This window comes from Stegostoma tigrinum, chromosome 21 (assembly GCF_030684315.1).
Source record: "Stegostoma tigrinum isolate sSteTig4 chromosome 21, sSteTig4.hap1, whole genome shotgun sequence".
NCBI classification, from domain to species: Eukaryota; Metazoa; Chordata; class Chondrichthyes; order Orectolobiformes; family Stegostomatidae; genus Stegostoma; species Stegostoma tigrinum.
The window spans coordinates 7,921,196-7,937,632 of record NC_081374.1 but is presented as its reverse complement, the minus strand read 5'-3'; the positions used below and the strand labels follow the sequence as shown (position 1 = coordinate 7,937,632).

Here is a 16,437-nt window from a genome sequence, read left to right as displayed (position 1 = left end):
GAAATGTTTTATCACTGGTGGAGCTGATATATTTCAGTGGATATTTAGTAGAGATTGAATAAATAACATTCTGGAATGTCTCCTCATTTTGCCTTGTAATTTGTGCATTTTCTGTCCATTTTCACCAACAATGCTCAAGAGGAGGATAGGGTTTTTGTTAGTTAGTTCTAAGAGTAGAATGCTTTCCAGTTTGGTTATCCAGTGCTCAAATCAACCATTGCATTGTTGTGTCTTTGTTCTATCTTTGGCCAAAACTTGGAGCTTTGGAGCTGCCCCATACAACAACGGTTTTTTTTTCCACAGTAGCCTTTTTTTTTGACATGTTTTGTCAACCTAGTTTGTTACTGACTCTTTCACCTACTATCAAACTGAATCTGCATTGAAGCTGGCTTTGAGACGAAGAGGATGTGATTTTTAAAGAAAAGCATTGCACTCATTTTGCTTTTTTTATTTGTTCACCACTTACAGGAAGCTCTGGAGTCATGTCTAACCCGCATCACCAAACTGGAACTTCAACAACAGCAACAACAGGTGGTACAACTGGAAGGGGTGGAGAACGCAAATGCAAGGGCCCTACTGGGAAAATTCATCAATGTCATCTTGGCACTCATGGCTGTCATACTGGTCTTTGTCTCCACCATAGCCAACTTCATCACTCCTCTTATGAAGACACGGTTCCGGGTGTTAAGCACACTGCTGCTGGTATTGTTCCTTGTCTCCCTCTGGAAACAAAGGGAAAATATTGTGTATTTCTCCGAACAGATCCAGTTACCCAGCTGATCTAGACATTTTTGATAGCTGACAGATTGGTGTGTTTTTTTTAAACAAACAAGGTATCCTGACATCTTGTTTTTTCTTCTCCTCTCCCATCCCACCTTTTCTCATCAATGTTGATGCCATTGTTAGCTTGGCGACTACGTGCAACAATATAGTATGTGGTGTGATGACGCCCAATTAGAAGGAAGAGCTGATTGAACTGTTTCTCTTCTAAAGATCTTAACTGAACAGACTGTGGTGTATTGGTTGCACACTGACTGAAGCGAGTAATGAAGGAAGGCAGTTTGAGGAAGACACTGTTCATAATGAATTGTACCATTTCAGTATTTTTTTTTGTTTTCTTGTTAACTTATAACAAATATTTAAGAATTTTTGAGAGGGCCAGGAGAGAGTCAATATTATTTGTGTGATTGATTATATATTTATTTATAACTAATATACATCCAAAATAGCACAAATGGTTTACAAGATATCCTAAGCTTAATCACATTGCACATTCCGGTTTATGTAACAAAAGTCCTTTAAAACTAGTACAAATGAATCCTTACATAAGGCACTCAGAAGTGGAGAAAGTTTTTTTTGCACAGCTCAAACAGGCAGTGAAGAAAATTTTATTTGGCCCAGCTTTTGCCACTAAAGGAGAGTGGAATGTTGGAAGAAAATTTGCAAATGCTCTCGGCAACAGAAAGTAGTCTCCACTGTGGACCATGTTTTACAAAGAATTATATTTTACTTTTCCCATCTTACATCTTTTGTGTGTGTTCCTTTCACTGCTGCAGCTGCCAGCATCAGTAAATAAAGAAATTGTTACAGTAACACATTGGCCCGTCGCTGCAGATGTGAAATGGCAAGAAATATCCTGGTCACAGATACTGCTAGACTACATGACCTTCAATGAAGGTGGTGTGGGTGTGGGTAGTTTTTTTAAGTCATAGTAGGATCCATTAGTGCAGCAGAAAATAGATGCATTGCAACCTGTTGAGCATTTCAGATGATGGTGTTATTAGGAATTAAGACCATTATGTGTTACTAGGGTAGATTGTCTGCAATTTTTTTTGATTTTTTAAGCACGATGAATTAATTCTCCCTTCATTCTCTCTCCGTATGTTTCAATTACGTGAGCTGTTAACCAGGCAATGGACATATCTCTGATGGAGAGAAAGTATTAGATCCACATGTTGGGTTTGGTGTGAAGACTTAAAGCTATTAAAATTATACAAGTATATTTTTCCCAATTGCTGTGCTGTTGGAGGGGGCGTATCAGCTTTGTGTGGACATATAATGATTGAAAAAAGTTTGCTTCATGAGAACACTTTTGCTGGTGCGTTGCTTGAATTTTTTTAAAAGATTTTTAAAAATTTTTCAATACAATTTGGTGAAACAGCATGGTAATATTTTCCGTTCAGTTAAGCAGTACCTGGTAGATCAGGAGATTATATGCGAATTTTTCCTTTTGCTTTCTCCCCTGTTCTTTCCCCTACACCTTTTCATATTCTTGTATTGCTTTCCAAAGACCATTGTGAGCATATGGAGAGCAAATGCCTCACTGGAAATAACAGTTTGGCTGTTTGACCATCAACATCATAGCACAACGGCACAGGAGAGAGATTATGGAATAGACTACAGTACAAGCAGAGCTCGGCCTGTGTGTAGGACGTTAAAACATCGACACAACAAGCAAACGTATAGTTGATTCCCATGAAATGAGAAATCCAAATCAGCCTACACTATAGATTCAGATGACAAAAGACATTCTGCAATTTTGATATTATCAATTCAGAACATAGCAATAATGCTTACATCCCATTTTTAAACAGTAATTTTGTCTCGTTTTATGTCTTGCATTGCCAGTTTGTTTGTGGGAGGAGGTGGAGTATGGAAATGAGAGCTTTTTGTTTCTAATATTTACATCAAATTTGAGAATGATTGTAATTCTAATAGGCTATCCAAATAAATACTGATTATATCAGGAATCACTGGAGCTAAGGGCAGTGAGTGCTGCTTTGTCAAGTAGTTTGACATAGCACACCAGATACCTAGAATGGAGGAAATACCAGAAAAGCATTTCCATGAGAACGTTTTTCCCTGTTTTAATCAGAGAATTCATCTCTCTCGGTGCTAATTTTACAATTAGTACCTAGCATTGTTTGAATGCTGATTTGAAAATCTGTGTAGAGCTAGTAGTGGTGCCTACATGTAGAGGAAAACCTTCACATCAGTTGTCTAAAAACAAGTTAGATGCTAGCACATAATTGTTGTAGTTACATGGAATTTGCTAGGACCTTGATATAAAAAATAAATATGACAAATGGTGAACAGGTTTGCACTGAATTTCCAGACTTGTGCACAAAGATGATAGCCTGAACATTGTAGACAGAAATTGTATTATGGGCCTTTAAAACACGGAAGTAATAGTACAGGAAAAGGAGAAAGAAATTAAGGATCGGAATGTATAATGTAGACACCAGTTAATTGATCATTTTAGTCAAGCTGTAGTATGCTACTATAGTCGAGGGACCTGTTGTGTTAATGCAAGGCTGTGGTGTCACTGGGGCCATTCTAACACACCAATAGTACATTACAGTGTGTGTATGTATATAACAGGAAGCGTGTTTAAACAAGGTAGTATGCTGTTAACGCAGTGGAAGTTCTTGCCATATAGGAAGGGATGTGCTTTCCTGTAAAGGTACAGTATGAGGAAAAAGGAGTGTACGGTTTGAAGGTCACTTGGTAATCTCATGTTTTAACAAGACTGGATGTTTTTATGTAAAGCACTTTTTAGTTAAAGTACCTTTTTTCCTGTTTTGCGAAGAATAACTTGAACCATAGCTTTTGTAGAAAAATTGCTCGTTTGGTCAGAATTAAAGATCTTGAGCTTTATGGAGATTGATAATTGAGCATTTACTGTCCTGATTTGTTTGCAGGAATTTATGATAATAAATATCTTAAATCTGTTTGTGCTTCCAATTTAGTTTTCTAGTCTAAATTCCTCAATCAACATTTTTTTTGGCAATGTACTTTGTAAGCTCCTCTTGCTACAAAGATGCACTCTTGCCAGTGCTATACCTCTGCTGTGAGAGGATGTGATTGTAGTGTGGTAAGTTTACTTGGTGTTTCCATTAAGTAAATGAAAGTAGGAATTGAAAATGGAAATAGAAGGATATTGGGCATTTTAAATGGGCATTGAATTATATTTGCACACCTTTGGTCCATTTATCTCTACCTTCGAATCCTGGTTTAACTGATTCTGACTCTGCAATGCTGCTGGACGTAAACTCGTTAACTTCATTTATCCAAACTAGGTTCCAAGGAATTGGATTTATGGAACTAGGACTTCTTCAATAGTTTATTAATCATATGCAATGCTAATCATTGTTCCAGTAACACAAGTGATTTCCGCTCCCATGGCAGAGTGATCCCTTCCCAGAAACTTGCTGAATTTTATTGGTTCTAAATTGTATGACTAGTTTTTGCTCTCTCCACTTGCTGGTTCCATCCCTTTTTAAAAGCTTGTATTCAACCATATTACATCCTTATCATTGTTGCATCATTCAAGTAATCCTATGGGTAGTAACTGAACTTGCAATGCTGAAATCTAAAACCAAAATAGAATCTAGAAACATAACAGATCAACCAACATGAGTGAATAGAACATAACACCTGAAAAATAAGTGAGAAGATATTTTAGTACAGACACACTGGTGTGAGGGTAGAACTGTACACATAGGCAAACCCACAGACCCATGGTTGGAATGATGAAACCGACTTGTCTGATCATTTTCTTTTCATTTTACTCATGGTTTTTCTTTAAATTATTATCTGCAACACATGCATTTGTATATATCCTTTCTCTGAATGTTGTATCTTGCCCAGATACATTGTTCTTTTCAGTTTTGAAGACAATTCTATATCCCAAATGTTAGTTTATTGATTTGCACTCATGCTGACTGAAGTGCTGTACACTTCCAGCATTTTTGATTCACCTAGTCTTGTATTTTGGACTTGCCTTTCAGCAAGGCATTGATCTCTATTCAAGTATCAGGCAAATGATTTTCAACAGCTAGCAATTAATTTATGAAATTAATCATACCCACTGCATGATTTTCTGCCTGGGTATCTTAATTTTATAGGAAAGGCCAAGTGGTAGTAAATATGCCTGCTCATCAATGGGATAAAGCAAATAAATTTATAGAACATTTGCTATAACAAATTGTTTACCCTCATTATGGTCATGTTTGTGACTGACAGGAATATAAACTGTACATGAATAGGACAAAGCAAGTTACTAGCCATGCAAGTTAACAAACTTCCCTGTGGACCTTATTTTCAGAATTTTTGCATTTGCCATTTTGCCTCAAACTAAATTAGAAATAATACTGAACAACAATAACAAATTGCATTGGCTGCAGAATTAAAACCAAACAGCATTTTCATTGCAGAGATTTTCTAATATTATGAAAAAATGTTCTTTACATTATTCATTGATTTTAATGTAAATAGTGAGATTCATTCCTCGTCAGCAACTGAACATTAATTGATATTTTCTTTGTCCACTTTAACAGTATTAGATTAGAGTCCCTACAGTGTGGAAACAGGCCCTTCAGCCCAACAAGTCCACACCGCCCCTTGAAGCATCCCACCCAGACCCATCCCCCTACAACCCATACACCCCTGAACACTATGGGCAATTTAGCATGGCTAGTCCACCTAACCTGCACATCTTTGGACTGTGGGAGGAAACCGGAGCACCCGGAGGAAACCCACGCAGACACGGGGAGAATGTGCAAACTCCACACAGACAGTCGCCCGAGGCAGGAATCGAACCCGGGGCTGTGAGGCTGTAGTGCTAACCACTGTACCGCCCCAATTTGTTCTTTTTGAAGATCTACTGCCACTTCCAAATTTGAGATTTCCCTGAGGACTGTGCACTACTCACAGTATCATGCACTTTATGTAGGCCAGTGGAACTGTATTGTCAGGCAGTCAAAAGATACGTTAATCTTAGTGTTTAAGTACAGGAGGTACTAGATCCTATTCAAGAGAGTTACTTCGGTGTGTACTACAGTATTGTACTGTATTACTTTAAGTACATGTGACTTTGCTGTGACAGCAGAAACTGAAATAGCAAATACACCGGATGTTCCCCCAACTTGCTTTACTAAAGTTTTACCATCTTAATTCGATGGTAGATCTGTAGACTGACACTTTTGTTGGTTAATAGTATTGTTTGTTCCCTGAACATCAGATTATTTGCACCAAAGAATGCCACTGATAGAGGAAGAACAATGTGTTTTCCATTGACGACTCCTATTATTTTGAAAATAGTTATAGAAAACACTAAGACGTGGAAAGCAATTAAATGTCGGGTTTATCAGATTAGTGGCAAAGATCTGGTAAATCACCAGTGATAGTTATTTGAGTATATGAAGAACACTCAAGCAACTGAAAAGACTAACTCTGTTTAATATAACAACAGACCACAACTTGTTTTTTAGTACAAGCCTTAATTGCTACTGTTACAAATGTTTTAATACTTGTAATGTTGTGTGATCTAGTTTGCTCTTTTCTCCCAACATTGAAGGCTGCCATTATGAAAGTCCTTGAATGTTCTGAAAGCAGCGTTAAAGGGGAAGTCCACTTTTTGGGGAGGGGTGAGTACTTTTTATTTATGGTACATACCTATTTTACAGTAAAACTATGTGAAATGGGGCATTTTATGCCCTTCCTTTGTAAGGAAAAATGGCAGACAAGTTCTCCCTTCCTGCTCAGTTATTGAATGACTGAGATTGGGCTGGGCCAGATCAGTTCGTTGGGTTGGCCTCCTGTTTTAAATCTTGGCAGTCCCCATCATGAGGGTCTGCTCTGCAAATGAGAAAATTCTTGGATGTAAGCTTTTATTTTGTAATTTACAGGCAAGTTTCTTCCTCACCATCAATTGGAGGAGTACATAAAACAAAATGCTGTTTCTCTTGTGCCAAAAGTACGTAACCAAGTTTTTAACCACAGTTGGCTTATGAAATGAGACAAAGAGACTACATGGAAGTTGATTCTATGCTAAATATATACTTTTGTTTTAATGTGTTCTATTTACGTAGAGATACCAGATGACCATTACTGGGAATATGTGCTTTGAATTGGCAGGTTCACAGCAGTATATTGTTGGCCTCTTTGCTAAAGACAATACCAGAAAATAATTTCCCGGTTTTGGATTTGTGAAGTTGATAGCTGGAGAAGAGGTTAGAATTAGTGGATATTCAAAAATAGACAGTAATGTAGTCAAGCATGCAACGTGATCCTACAGCAAGCCATGTTAGTTGTAACACTGTATAAATAATTATCTCTGGTTATGTTCTGTCCTGTAATAGAGACCATATGAAAAACATTTCTTTGTAGCACATACTTACAGAGCCCAAACACAATTTTATTGATTAGAGATAGTGCTCCGTTCTGTTACAGTAGTGAGTATGACGTCCTCTCTCATGGGATGTTGTGCATTCCAGATTCTCAGTCCATAGGGATCATAAGGCTTCCAATTGATATAATGAATGTAGACTGCTACAACCCTTATTTGATGTGCAAGGTCAAGATTTTGTTTTATCAGTTATTTAAAGAGATACCTGAAGTTATGATATATCCTTATTTTTGAGTGAATCATTTATGTTATAGTTCTTGCTAACACTCCAATTTGATTTGATTTATTTATTGTGACGTGTATTTTGCTACAAATTAGTGAAAAGTGTTCTATAGTGTCGCCACAATCCAGCGCCATCCTAAAACACAGAAAAATTAACCGAAACACAGAATCTAAAGGCAGAAAAATAAAGATAACATGCCTTGCTGAAACTGAATCCCTTTTTTACATGTTCCTCATGTGTAAACACAAAATCAGTGTTATGGTTACATCAACTTCTGGGGAACAACTTTGTAAAACTCTCATAGTTCTGTGGTGTTTCCAGATTGTGCAAACATTTATTGTTTCCGTTATTTCAAGATCATTAATGCTGTCTCAAACTTATTTAGCATCAATCTTCATGTTACAATATATTTATTTATTACTTAAGATCAGTGGCCTTTACACACCTCTTCCATAAGGGTTACACTTGAGAGTACTCACTTGTAGGTGCTGATTTTAAAATGAAACTTGCCTGTGCTGCAAAGTCTGAGTGGAAAAATTTTGCGCTTGTAGTTAACTGTACATCTTTGTACCAAGATACCTACAAGGACAGGAAAGGCCATTTGAACACTGGTAGTAAATTCCACATTTAGATCTTTAAAAACATTTAGATTGTGTGAATAAATTTTTGCTGACATCAACCTTAAAACTAATGTTTAATTGGTTAAACCTGTCACATTGGACACAGTGATGACTTTCTTGTGTCCAAAGATGAATTAGTTCATTAGAATATTGGATTGGGAAATTAACAGATCCCTACCTCAGCATTTCAAAGCCTGTTTTCTCAATTAGTCAAATGGGTTGTCGCCCAGTGCTAACACCAGCGGTGGACTTTATTCCTGGCTTACCCTCTACAGAGTTAAGCATTAGTGGAGCCTCCATTTTTGTTCACTGCTAGGGAGAGGACAAAATGAGGTCAAGTTACCACCCCTACATTGCTGTACAGTGGTACTGGTTGAAAGATATGTGTACATGACTGAAATATGACTGAAGTTCTTCTGGGTTGAATAGGTTGACAGTGCTCAAATTGGCAGTGAGAGGAGGAGAGTGAAACCAAAGGGTTTCTCACTTAGAACAATCACAGATGGAGTCAGTGTTCGGAATGGCATGTTATGTGATTAAATCACTGGCATCAATACATCAGTATATGTCTGGCAGGTTCTGCTGACACATTGATTCCTTTGGAAATGTGTTGAAGTTATGTAAATGGGTTGTTCAAACCTGAAATCAGACATTTCACTGCCAGTTTCTTTGGCTCTCAAGGTGCCTAAGTAACCGTGTGGCTGAATTACTTTGCCATGCTAAGCACATCATGGTGCCAAGGAACTTAATACTGGGTCTGTGTCATTTGAAATTTTTATTCAGGAGAGCAGAAATCATGGAAGGAGTTAGTAAGATTTTTGAGTAGGAGAATAAAGCCGATAGCAATATCAGATTAATGTTGTCCTTTATAAATGGCAAGAATTAAGGAACTTTGTTACTGATTCCTTGGGAACTTCATTTGCTGGTGTTCCTCATTATGTGCTCGGCATAAAGATCCGGGCATAGAGTTTCAAGGATAGAATTAATATTGGAATCTCCCATCATCCATTCATAGTATTTTATTTTCTGGAAGAATATAAGTCTAGATAAATGTACACTTCTGCATTCAATCAAAATGAAAACCTGAAATAAAATTGTCAAAAAATAAACCAATTTTCAAATAAATTTATTCAACAGTTCTCGGTTTGTTTTTTGGTTCCTACAGGATGATCTCTTAGTTTACTTGAACACAGTTTGACTGTGACTCTTACCAGCCCTGTTGACCCGTGGTTATGCCCTCATGTTGATACCAATCTGGTCAAGAGATTCTGAGATCTGAACATTGTGCTATAAAGCCTTTAATTGGTCAGTGAGTGATGCTGGCTATTTGTTCATTCTTCTCTTAAAAACACTGCTGCTAAGGTACATTAATCATCTGTAGGGTTGTATTTTAGTGCTGAGTATCCAGTTTGTAAGATGTGCAATTAATTTGGCCATTTGCGCATTCTCCAATATGGCCACTGAATAATTTGTGTTCATGTACCTTTAACATGAGACAATTTGAAATTTTTACTATGGACATTTTCAAATAAAATTAGCCTCTGAGCTACATGAGAAATTAGGATAGATGGCTGAATGCCTTGCCAGAGTTAGATTTAAGGGACTGTCCTGAGGGAAGCAAAAAGGTTCAAAGAAGAAATCCCAGGCTTTAGGATTGAAATAGCTGAAGATGTACCAACTAGTGAAGCGAATAAAAACAAAAATGCACAGGAAGCATAGTGGTATATGAGGGCTATAGGCTGGAAAAGGTTGTAGAGATGTGGGCTGAATTGAGTTATTGGATAGACTTGAAAACAAGGGCAATACTTGTTAAACATTTAAAAAGCACAGCCTGGCAATTTTAGTGCTCTTCACCACCCAATCTTAGCAGCAACAACGCTTTTTTATGATAATATTCTGGGGATAAAGGATTGAATCAAGCACCTTTCAACATGTACGTTTTGTTCTTTAACAGCAGAAATCAAGCATATCATTAATGACACTACCTGTCCAGCGAGCAGGAATACGTCCAGACCAGAGGAAGTTACAGATACTTGTGAGAATATGGAGCTAGTGTTTTGCTTCACCTGCACTATATAGAAGCCACACGTCTGCAAATAGTTCAGGGTATATCTTCTCTGCTTCCTGCAATTTCTGAGAACTATAGCTGAAAAATTCTATTTTTATGCAGCAGAATATCAGAATACAAAAAATGTGATTGCAACTGTAGTGCAGACTGCCTACTGGACATAATGGCCAGTCCCCTATTTTCTCCCCTTTTCTCCTGACCCAGTAATTGAAGTATAGTGTCATAGGGACCAACCGCCAAACTTGCTGAACATAGAAGTGTAAGAATTAAAAGCAGGAATCGGCAATTCAGCCACTGCGATAACAGAGTGTGGAGCTGGATGAACACAGCAGCCCAAGCAGCATCTTACGAGCACAAGAGCTGACGTTTCGGGCCTAGACCCTTCAGAAAAGCTTTTCTGATGAAGGGTCTAGGCCCGAAACGTCAGCTTTTGTGCTCCTAAGATGCTACTTGGCCTGCTGTGTTCATCCAGCTCCACACTCTGTTATCTCGGATTTTCTCCAGCATCTGCAGTTCCCATTATCTCTGATCACAATTCAGCCACTGAGCCTGCTCTACCACTGAATATGATCTTGACAGATCTCATGTTGGCCTTATTTTCCTGCCCACTCTCCATTGACCTTTATCCTATTACTAATTTAAAATATCTGCCTCACATTTATTCAACGTTGCAGTGTCCACTGGCTCTGGGGTACAGAATTCCTGAGATTCATGATCCTTTTGAGAGAAGTAATTCCGCCTCATCTCAGTTTTAAATCTATGATTTCTTTTCTAGATTGCCCCGTATAGGGAAATATCTACTCCTCAGATTAGATTCCCTACAGTGTGGAAACAGGCCCTTCGGCCCAACAAGTCCAGACTGCCCCTTGAAGCATCGCACCCAGACCCATCCCCCTATAACCCACACACCCCCCCCCCCCCCGTAACATTATGGGCAATTTAACATGGCAAATCCACCCAGCCTGCACATCTTTGGACTGTAGGAGGAAACCCACGCAGACACAGGGAGAATGTGCAAACTCCTCACAGACAGTCACCCAAGGCTGGAATTGAACCCGGGTCTCTGGCGCTTGTAGGCTGCAGTGGTAACCACTGAGCCACCGTGCCGCCCGACTTCGCCAATCCTATTTGGCATCTTTTATACCTCAAATAGATCTCTCGTCCTCAAACTCTAGCAAGTACAGTCCTAAACTGCTTAATCCCTCATAAGACAAGCCTTTCATCTCTGGAATTAATCTAATGAACCTTCTGTGAAGTGCCTCCAATATAATTACATCCTTCCTCAAGTAAGGGGACAAAAACTCTACGCAGTCATTTAAATGCAGTCTGTATATGCAATTGCAAAAAACGTACCTAATTTTATACTCTATTCCTTTGGCAATAAATGACAGTTACGTTTCCCCTCCTTCTGTCCCTGCATACTAGCTTTGTGCAACTCATACGTAAGGAAATCCATATTTTTCTGCAACAAAACATTTTAAAGTTTCTGCCTACTTAAATAGTAAGTATTTGTTCTTCCAACCAAAATAGATAACCTTACACTTGTCTGCATTAAACTCCATCTGCTAGATTTTGGAGCATTCGCTTAACCAACCATACCCATTTGTAAATTTCTTATTTCTTCATTGCAGCTTATTTTCCCACTTATTTCATGCCACCTGTAAATTTGGCTATCGTGCATTTTATTCCACATCCAAGTCATTAATATAGATTACAAGTAGTTGGGACCTCAACAACAAACCTTGTGGTGTACCATTAGTTATAGCTTACCAACCAGAAAAACCTTTTATCATGACTTTCTGCATTCTTTTGGTTCACCAATCCTGTATCCAGTTTAATATATCACCCCAACACATCATAGAGTTGCACAGCATGGAAACAGACCCTTCAGTCCAACCCGGCCATGCCGAGCAGATATCCTCAGTAAATCTAGTCCCATTTGGCTTGTATCCCTCTTAAATCTTTCCTATTCGTATACCCATCCGGATGCCTTTTAAATGTTGTACCAGCCTCCACCACTTCCTCTGGCAACTCGTTCCATACATGCACCACCCTCTATGAAAAAGTTGCCCCAAAGTCCCTTTTTAAATGTGACCTCCTCTAGTTTTGGATTCTCCTATCCTGTGGAAAAGACCTTGACTAATCACCCTATCCATCCCCCTCATGATTTTATAAACCTCTATAAGGTCACCTCTCAGCCTCTGATGCTCCAGGGAAAATAGCCCTAGCCTATTCAGCCTCATGGTATTAGTTCAAATCTGGCAACATCCTTGTAAATGTTTTCCTGAACTTGTGATTTTACATTATGATATCACACAAAATGTTAATACACAATAGAAACAGGCCCTTTGGCCCAACAAATCCATCCAACTCAATAACCCACCAAATCTACATGTCCCTGAACACTACAGGCAATTTATCATGGCCAATCCACCTAGCCTGCACATCTTTGGACTGTGGGAGGAAATCAGAGCATCTAGATGGAACACATGCAGACAGGGGGAGAATGTGCAAACTCCATACAGCCAATTGTCCAAATTTGAAATTGAACCCAGAGCCCCGGTGCTGGGAGACAGTGGTGCTAACCGCTAAGCTACCATGCTTTCTGAAAGTCCAGATATGCTGCAGCTACAGGATTCCCATTATCCATTTTGCTTGTTACATCTTGGAAGGCCTCTAGCAAATTAATCAAACCTGACTTACCCTTACTTACTCTGCTAGATTGCATTTTGCCTTTTTAAGTGCCTTGTTACTACTACCTTAATAATTGATTCCAAAAATTTCCCAATAACAGACATTAAACTAACTGCTCTATGGTTTCCTATGTTCTGCCTCTCTTGAATAAGTGCATTATATTATTAGTTTTCCAATCACTAAAACCTTTCCAGAATCCAGGGAATTTTGGAACATTATAAGCATACATCCACTACTTAGCTGTCACTTTCTTTAAGACCCTGGACTGCTTGCTATCACCCCATTGGGGCTTAACTACATTTAGTTCCAGTAGCTTTCCCTAGTGATAGTGGTTGTTTTAAATTCCTCCTTTTCTATTACCTCTGCATTACCCATTACCATTGGAATGGTTTCAGTGTCCTCCACGATGAAAACTGAGGTGAAATATTGCTTTAATGTCTGTGTTCCCTATAACCCCACAGCCTCTTTCTGAAAGGGACCTACATTCATTTAGCTTCTAACTTCATTTTTATTCACTTCTCAAAGCTTTTTATAACTGAATTTATATTTTTGGATTAAGTTTCATAATCAACTTTTTTCTTTTTTATTACATTTTTTTAGTAATCCTTTGATCTTTGAAAGTTTCCCAATGCTCCAGCCTGATCCAGACCATTGCAATGTGGAATGCCAATTTACCCATGCTGAAACATTAAAGTTGTAAGTGGGGGCATTAGATTTCCCAAAAATTGTGCCAGCTCTCAACATCATAATTTCAAAAGCATACCAAGGCTGTGGGGAAGATGGAGAAAAGATTTTCTCATATAGTCCTAGGGATGACTGTTGATGTGAATAAACTGAAGGAGTTGTTAACCTTCTCTGCCTTGAAGAATACGAGATGTTTTCAAAACTGTGAAGAGCTTTGGTAGAGTACCTTGGAAAAGATTTCCAGATGGCACTGAATCAAGATGGATGGCAATAGATCCAGCAAGAAGATGAACTTTATACAATAAGTGTTATGACTTGCAATGTCTGAAATGGTGCTTAAAGCAAACTCAATCATAATGTTTGTAAAGGTGATCAGAATTGTACATGAAAAAGGAATATTTGAAGAGATTTGATTAAAGAACAGGTGAATAACATAAATTGGATAGTTATTTCAAAAGTCAGCACAGGCACAGTGAATGGAGTTTTTTTTTCATTCATTCACAGGATGAAGGTGTCACTGGCCAGGCAGCATTTATTGTGTATCCCTAATTGCCCAGAGAGCAGTAAAGAGTCAACTACATTGCTGTTGGTCTGGAGTCACATGTCACATCAGACCTGATAAGGATGGCAGTTTCCTTTCCTTAAGGGGCATTAGTGGACCAGACAGATTTTTCCTGACAATCAACAACGGATTGAAGGGTCATCATTAGATTCTTTATTCCAGATATTTATTGGATTCAAATTCCACTATTTGCCATGGTGCTCATTAAATCAGATTAACCTTAATCATCAACTGTCAAGTCATGTAATGAAAAGATGAGCATCGTCTCCCTTAACTGCTATTTTCCAAGGTCCACTGCTGAGAACTTCCGTTATTTGTTCCTGGATTGTGAGCATCGCTGGTAAGACCACATCGGTTGTCCAACCCATTTCATTCTTGAGAGAGTGGTGATAACCAACCTATTAAACCAGTGAAGTCCATGTGATTTAGTTGCATCAACAGTGCTATTAAGGATGGAGTGCCAGGAGTTTGAAGCAGTGACAAAGAATTGAACAGCCATCTAATTCTAAATTGCATTCATACCTGCGTTGGAGGGAAGCTTGAAGGTGGTGCAGTTCTCCAGCAGTGGCTGCCCTTGTTCTTCTAGGTAGTGGAAGTTGTGGATTGCCAAGTTGCTGCAATGCATGTTATGTTTATGGTACACACTGCAGCTCCATGTGCCAATGACTGTGATACGTTAAGAAATTGCTTTATTGGTGCATTCTTCGAAATAAGTGCTGGAGAAACTCAGCAAGTCTGAAGAAGAATCATGCAGGCCTCAATGTTAATTCTGTTTCTCTCCACAGATGCTGCCAGGTCTGCTGCGTTTCTTCAGCAATGTTGGCTTTTTATATCAGGTTTTCAGTATCAGCAGTTTTTTGCCTTTATTGGAAGTTATACACGCTCAAGCATTTGTGTTAACCGTGTACAATTGCTCAATTTTAACTCTTTTTGTAATTGTAATTATGGGCTTTGAGCCTGCTCCACTAATCAGTAAGATGATTGCTGATCTGATTGTAACTTCAAACTGCATTCTCGGCTACCTTTCATAACTTTTTATTCCCTTGCTTAACAAGAATTCTCCAACCCTTGCTTAAAAATATTCAAGCAGTCTGCTTCCATCAATTTCACAGGAAGAGATTTTAAAGACTCATGATCCTCTAGCTTTCATGAAGAAAAACCTAAGTGTTTGATTAACCTCAAAACAAATTGGGCAATACAATTATGCATTGAGAAATCATTGTGCTATAATTCCACAAATCATAAATTCAAATGCAGACGTTTCAAATTATTCACTGATTTAATTTCCCGTGTAAAGGTCTTCCAAATTCCTGGTACTGAGTAAATTATGCAATATAAATAATTTGACACTGACTGTGTGGTCTGACCTTCAATATTGTGTGCTTCAGTGCTGCAAGAATTTTAAACAAAGCTGTTGTCTGATGATTTTCCTTTCTTTCCTACACGATCTGTACCCAGTTCTGATATTAGTTGTGGTTCATTCTTGCCTGAGTCAGAAGGGTTATGGACTTGAGCCCCACTCAAGATTTGAACATAAAATGCAGACTGACTCTACTAATGCAGTATTGAGGGAGTGCTGCAGTGTTGGTAGGTGCTGTTATTTGAATGAGACATTAAACTTTAAGATGGATGTACTCAGATCCTCTGGAGCTTTAATCAGGGAAGGACATGGAAGTATTTCTTCGTGTAAAACTACACATGCTGGAAATAAAAACCCTAAGTCCTGGAGAAACTCGGCACATCTGCAGCATCCATGGAGACACAGAATTAAAGTTTCAAGTCCTTTATGACTGTCCAGTGATCTGGCCAAAATGTATCCCTCAAACAATATCTAAAATTAGGTTACAAAAGTAACTTATTGTGGATGCTGAAACTCTGAATAAAAACAGAAATTCTGATTAAAAATGATCAACTTGACATATTCCTTCTGTTTCTCTTCGTGGACACTATCTGTCTTGCTGAGCGTTTCCAGTAGCTTGTGTTTTATTACCTAAAATGGATTATTGTGTCAATATCTCATTGCTGCTTGTGGAATCCTGCCATATGTACTACATTATATTAGTAGCCAAATGTATTTCATTGATTGTAAAACTTTTCAAATTTCTGGAATTTGCATGAGGTGATACAAGAAAGTTTGCTGTTTTTAGATGTCAAGCCTTGCGCCTAACTGAAACAGATAACTTAGTCAAGCAAATATACCATTTTCAGCCCTGTAACAAAAGAAAGAGGAGAAATAAACTTGCATTTGCATGTGGACTTTCACAGCCCCTAAAATATCCTGTCCTCAAAGCTCAAGTTGGGTGTGAAACTAAACGCTCCTGCAATATTTGGGTGAGTACATCGCCAAAAGTACTCATACAACTCGACTATCATCCAAGACAAAGTAGCCACTGAATT

The 16,437-nt window shown here is 38.3% G+C and overlaps 1 protein-coding gene across 6 annotated transcripts in view; it reads left to right on the top strand.

Annotated features, from left to right (window-relative positions):
• tmcc2 (transmembrane and coiled-coil domain family 2) overlaps positions 1–16,074 on the top strand; it is a 164,991-nt gene extending 148,917 nt beyond the window's left edge. For 4 of the 6 annotated variants that reach the window (XM_048553208.2, XM_048553207.2, XM_048553212.2 and 1 more), the window contains 2 exons: positions 469–702; positions 6,359–9,320. In XM_048553208.2, the coding sequence (XP_048409165.1) occupies positions 469–702; positions 6,359–6,553 (429 nt within the window). In that variant the 3' untranslated portion in view covers positions 6,554–9,320. Of the gene's footprint in view, positions 1–468; positions 9,321–13,982 lie in introns of those variants that run through there. The other 2 variants (XM_048553211.2, XM_048553209.2) reach the window with 2 other exon arrangements.
• Positions 16,075–16,437: the final 363 nt, after the last annotated feature.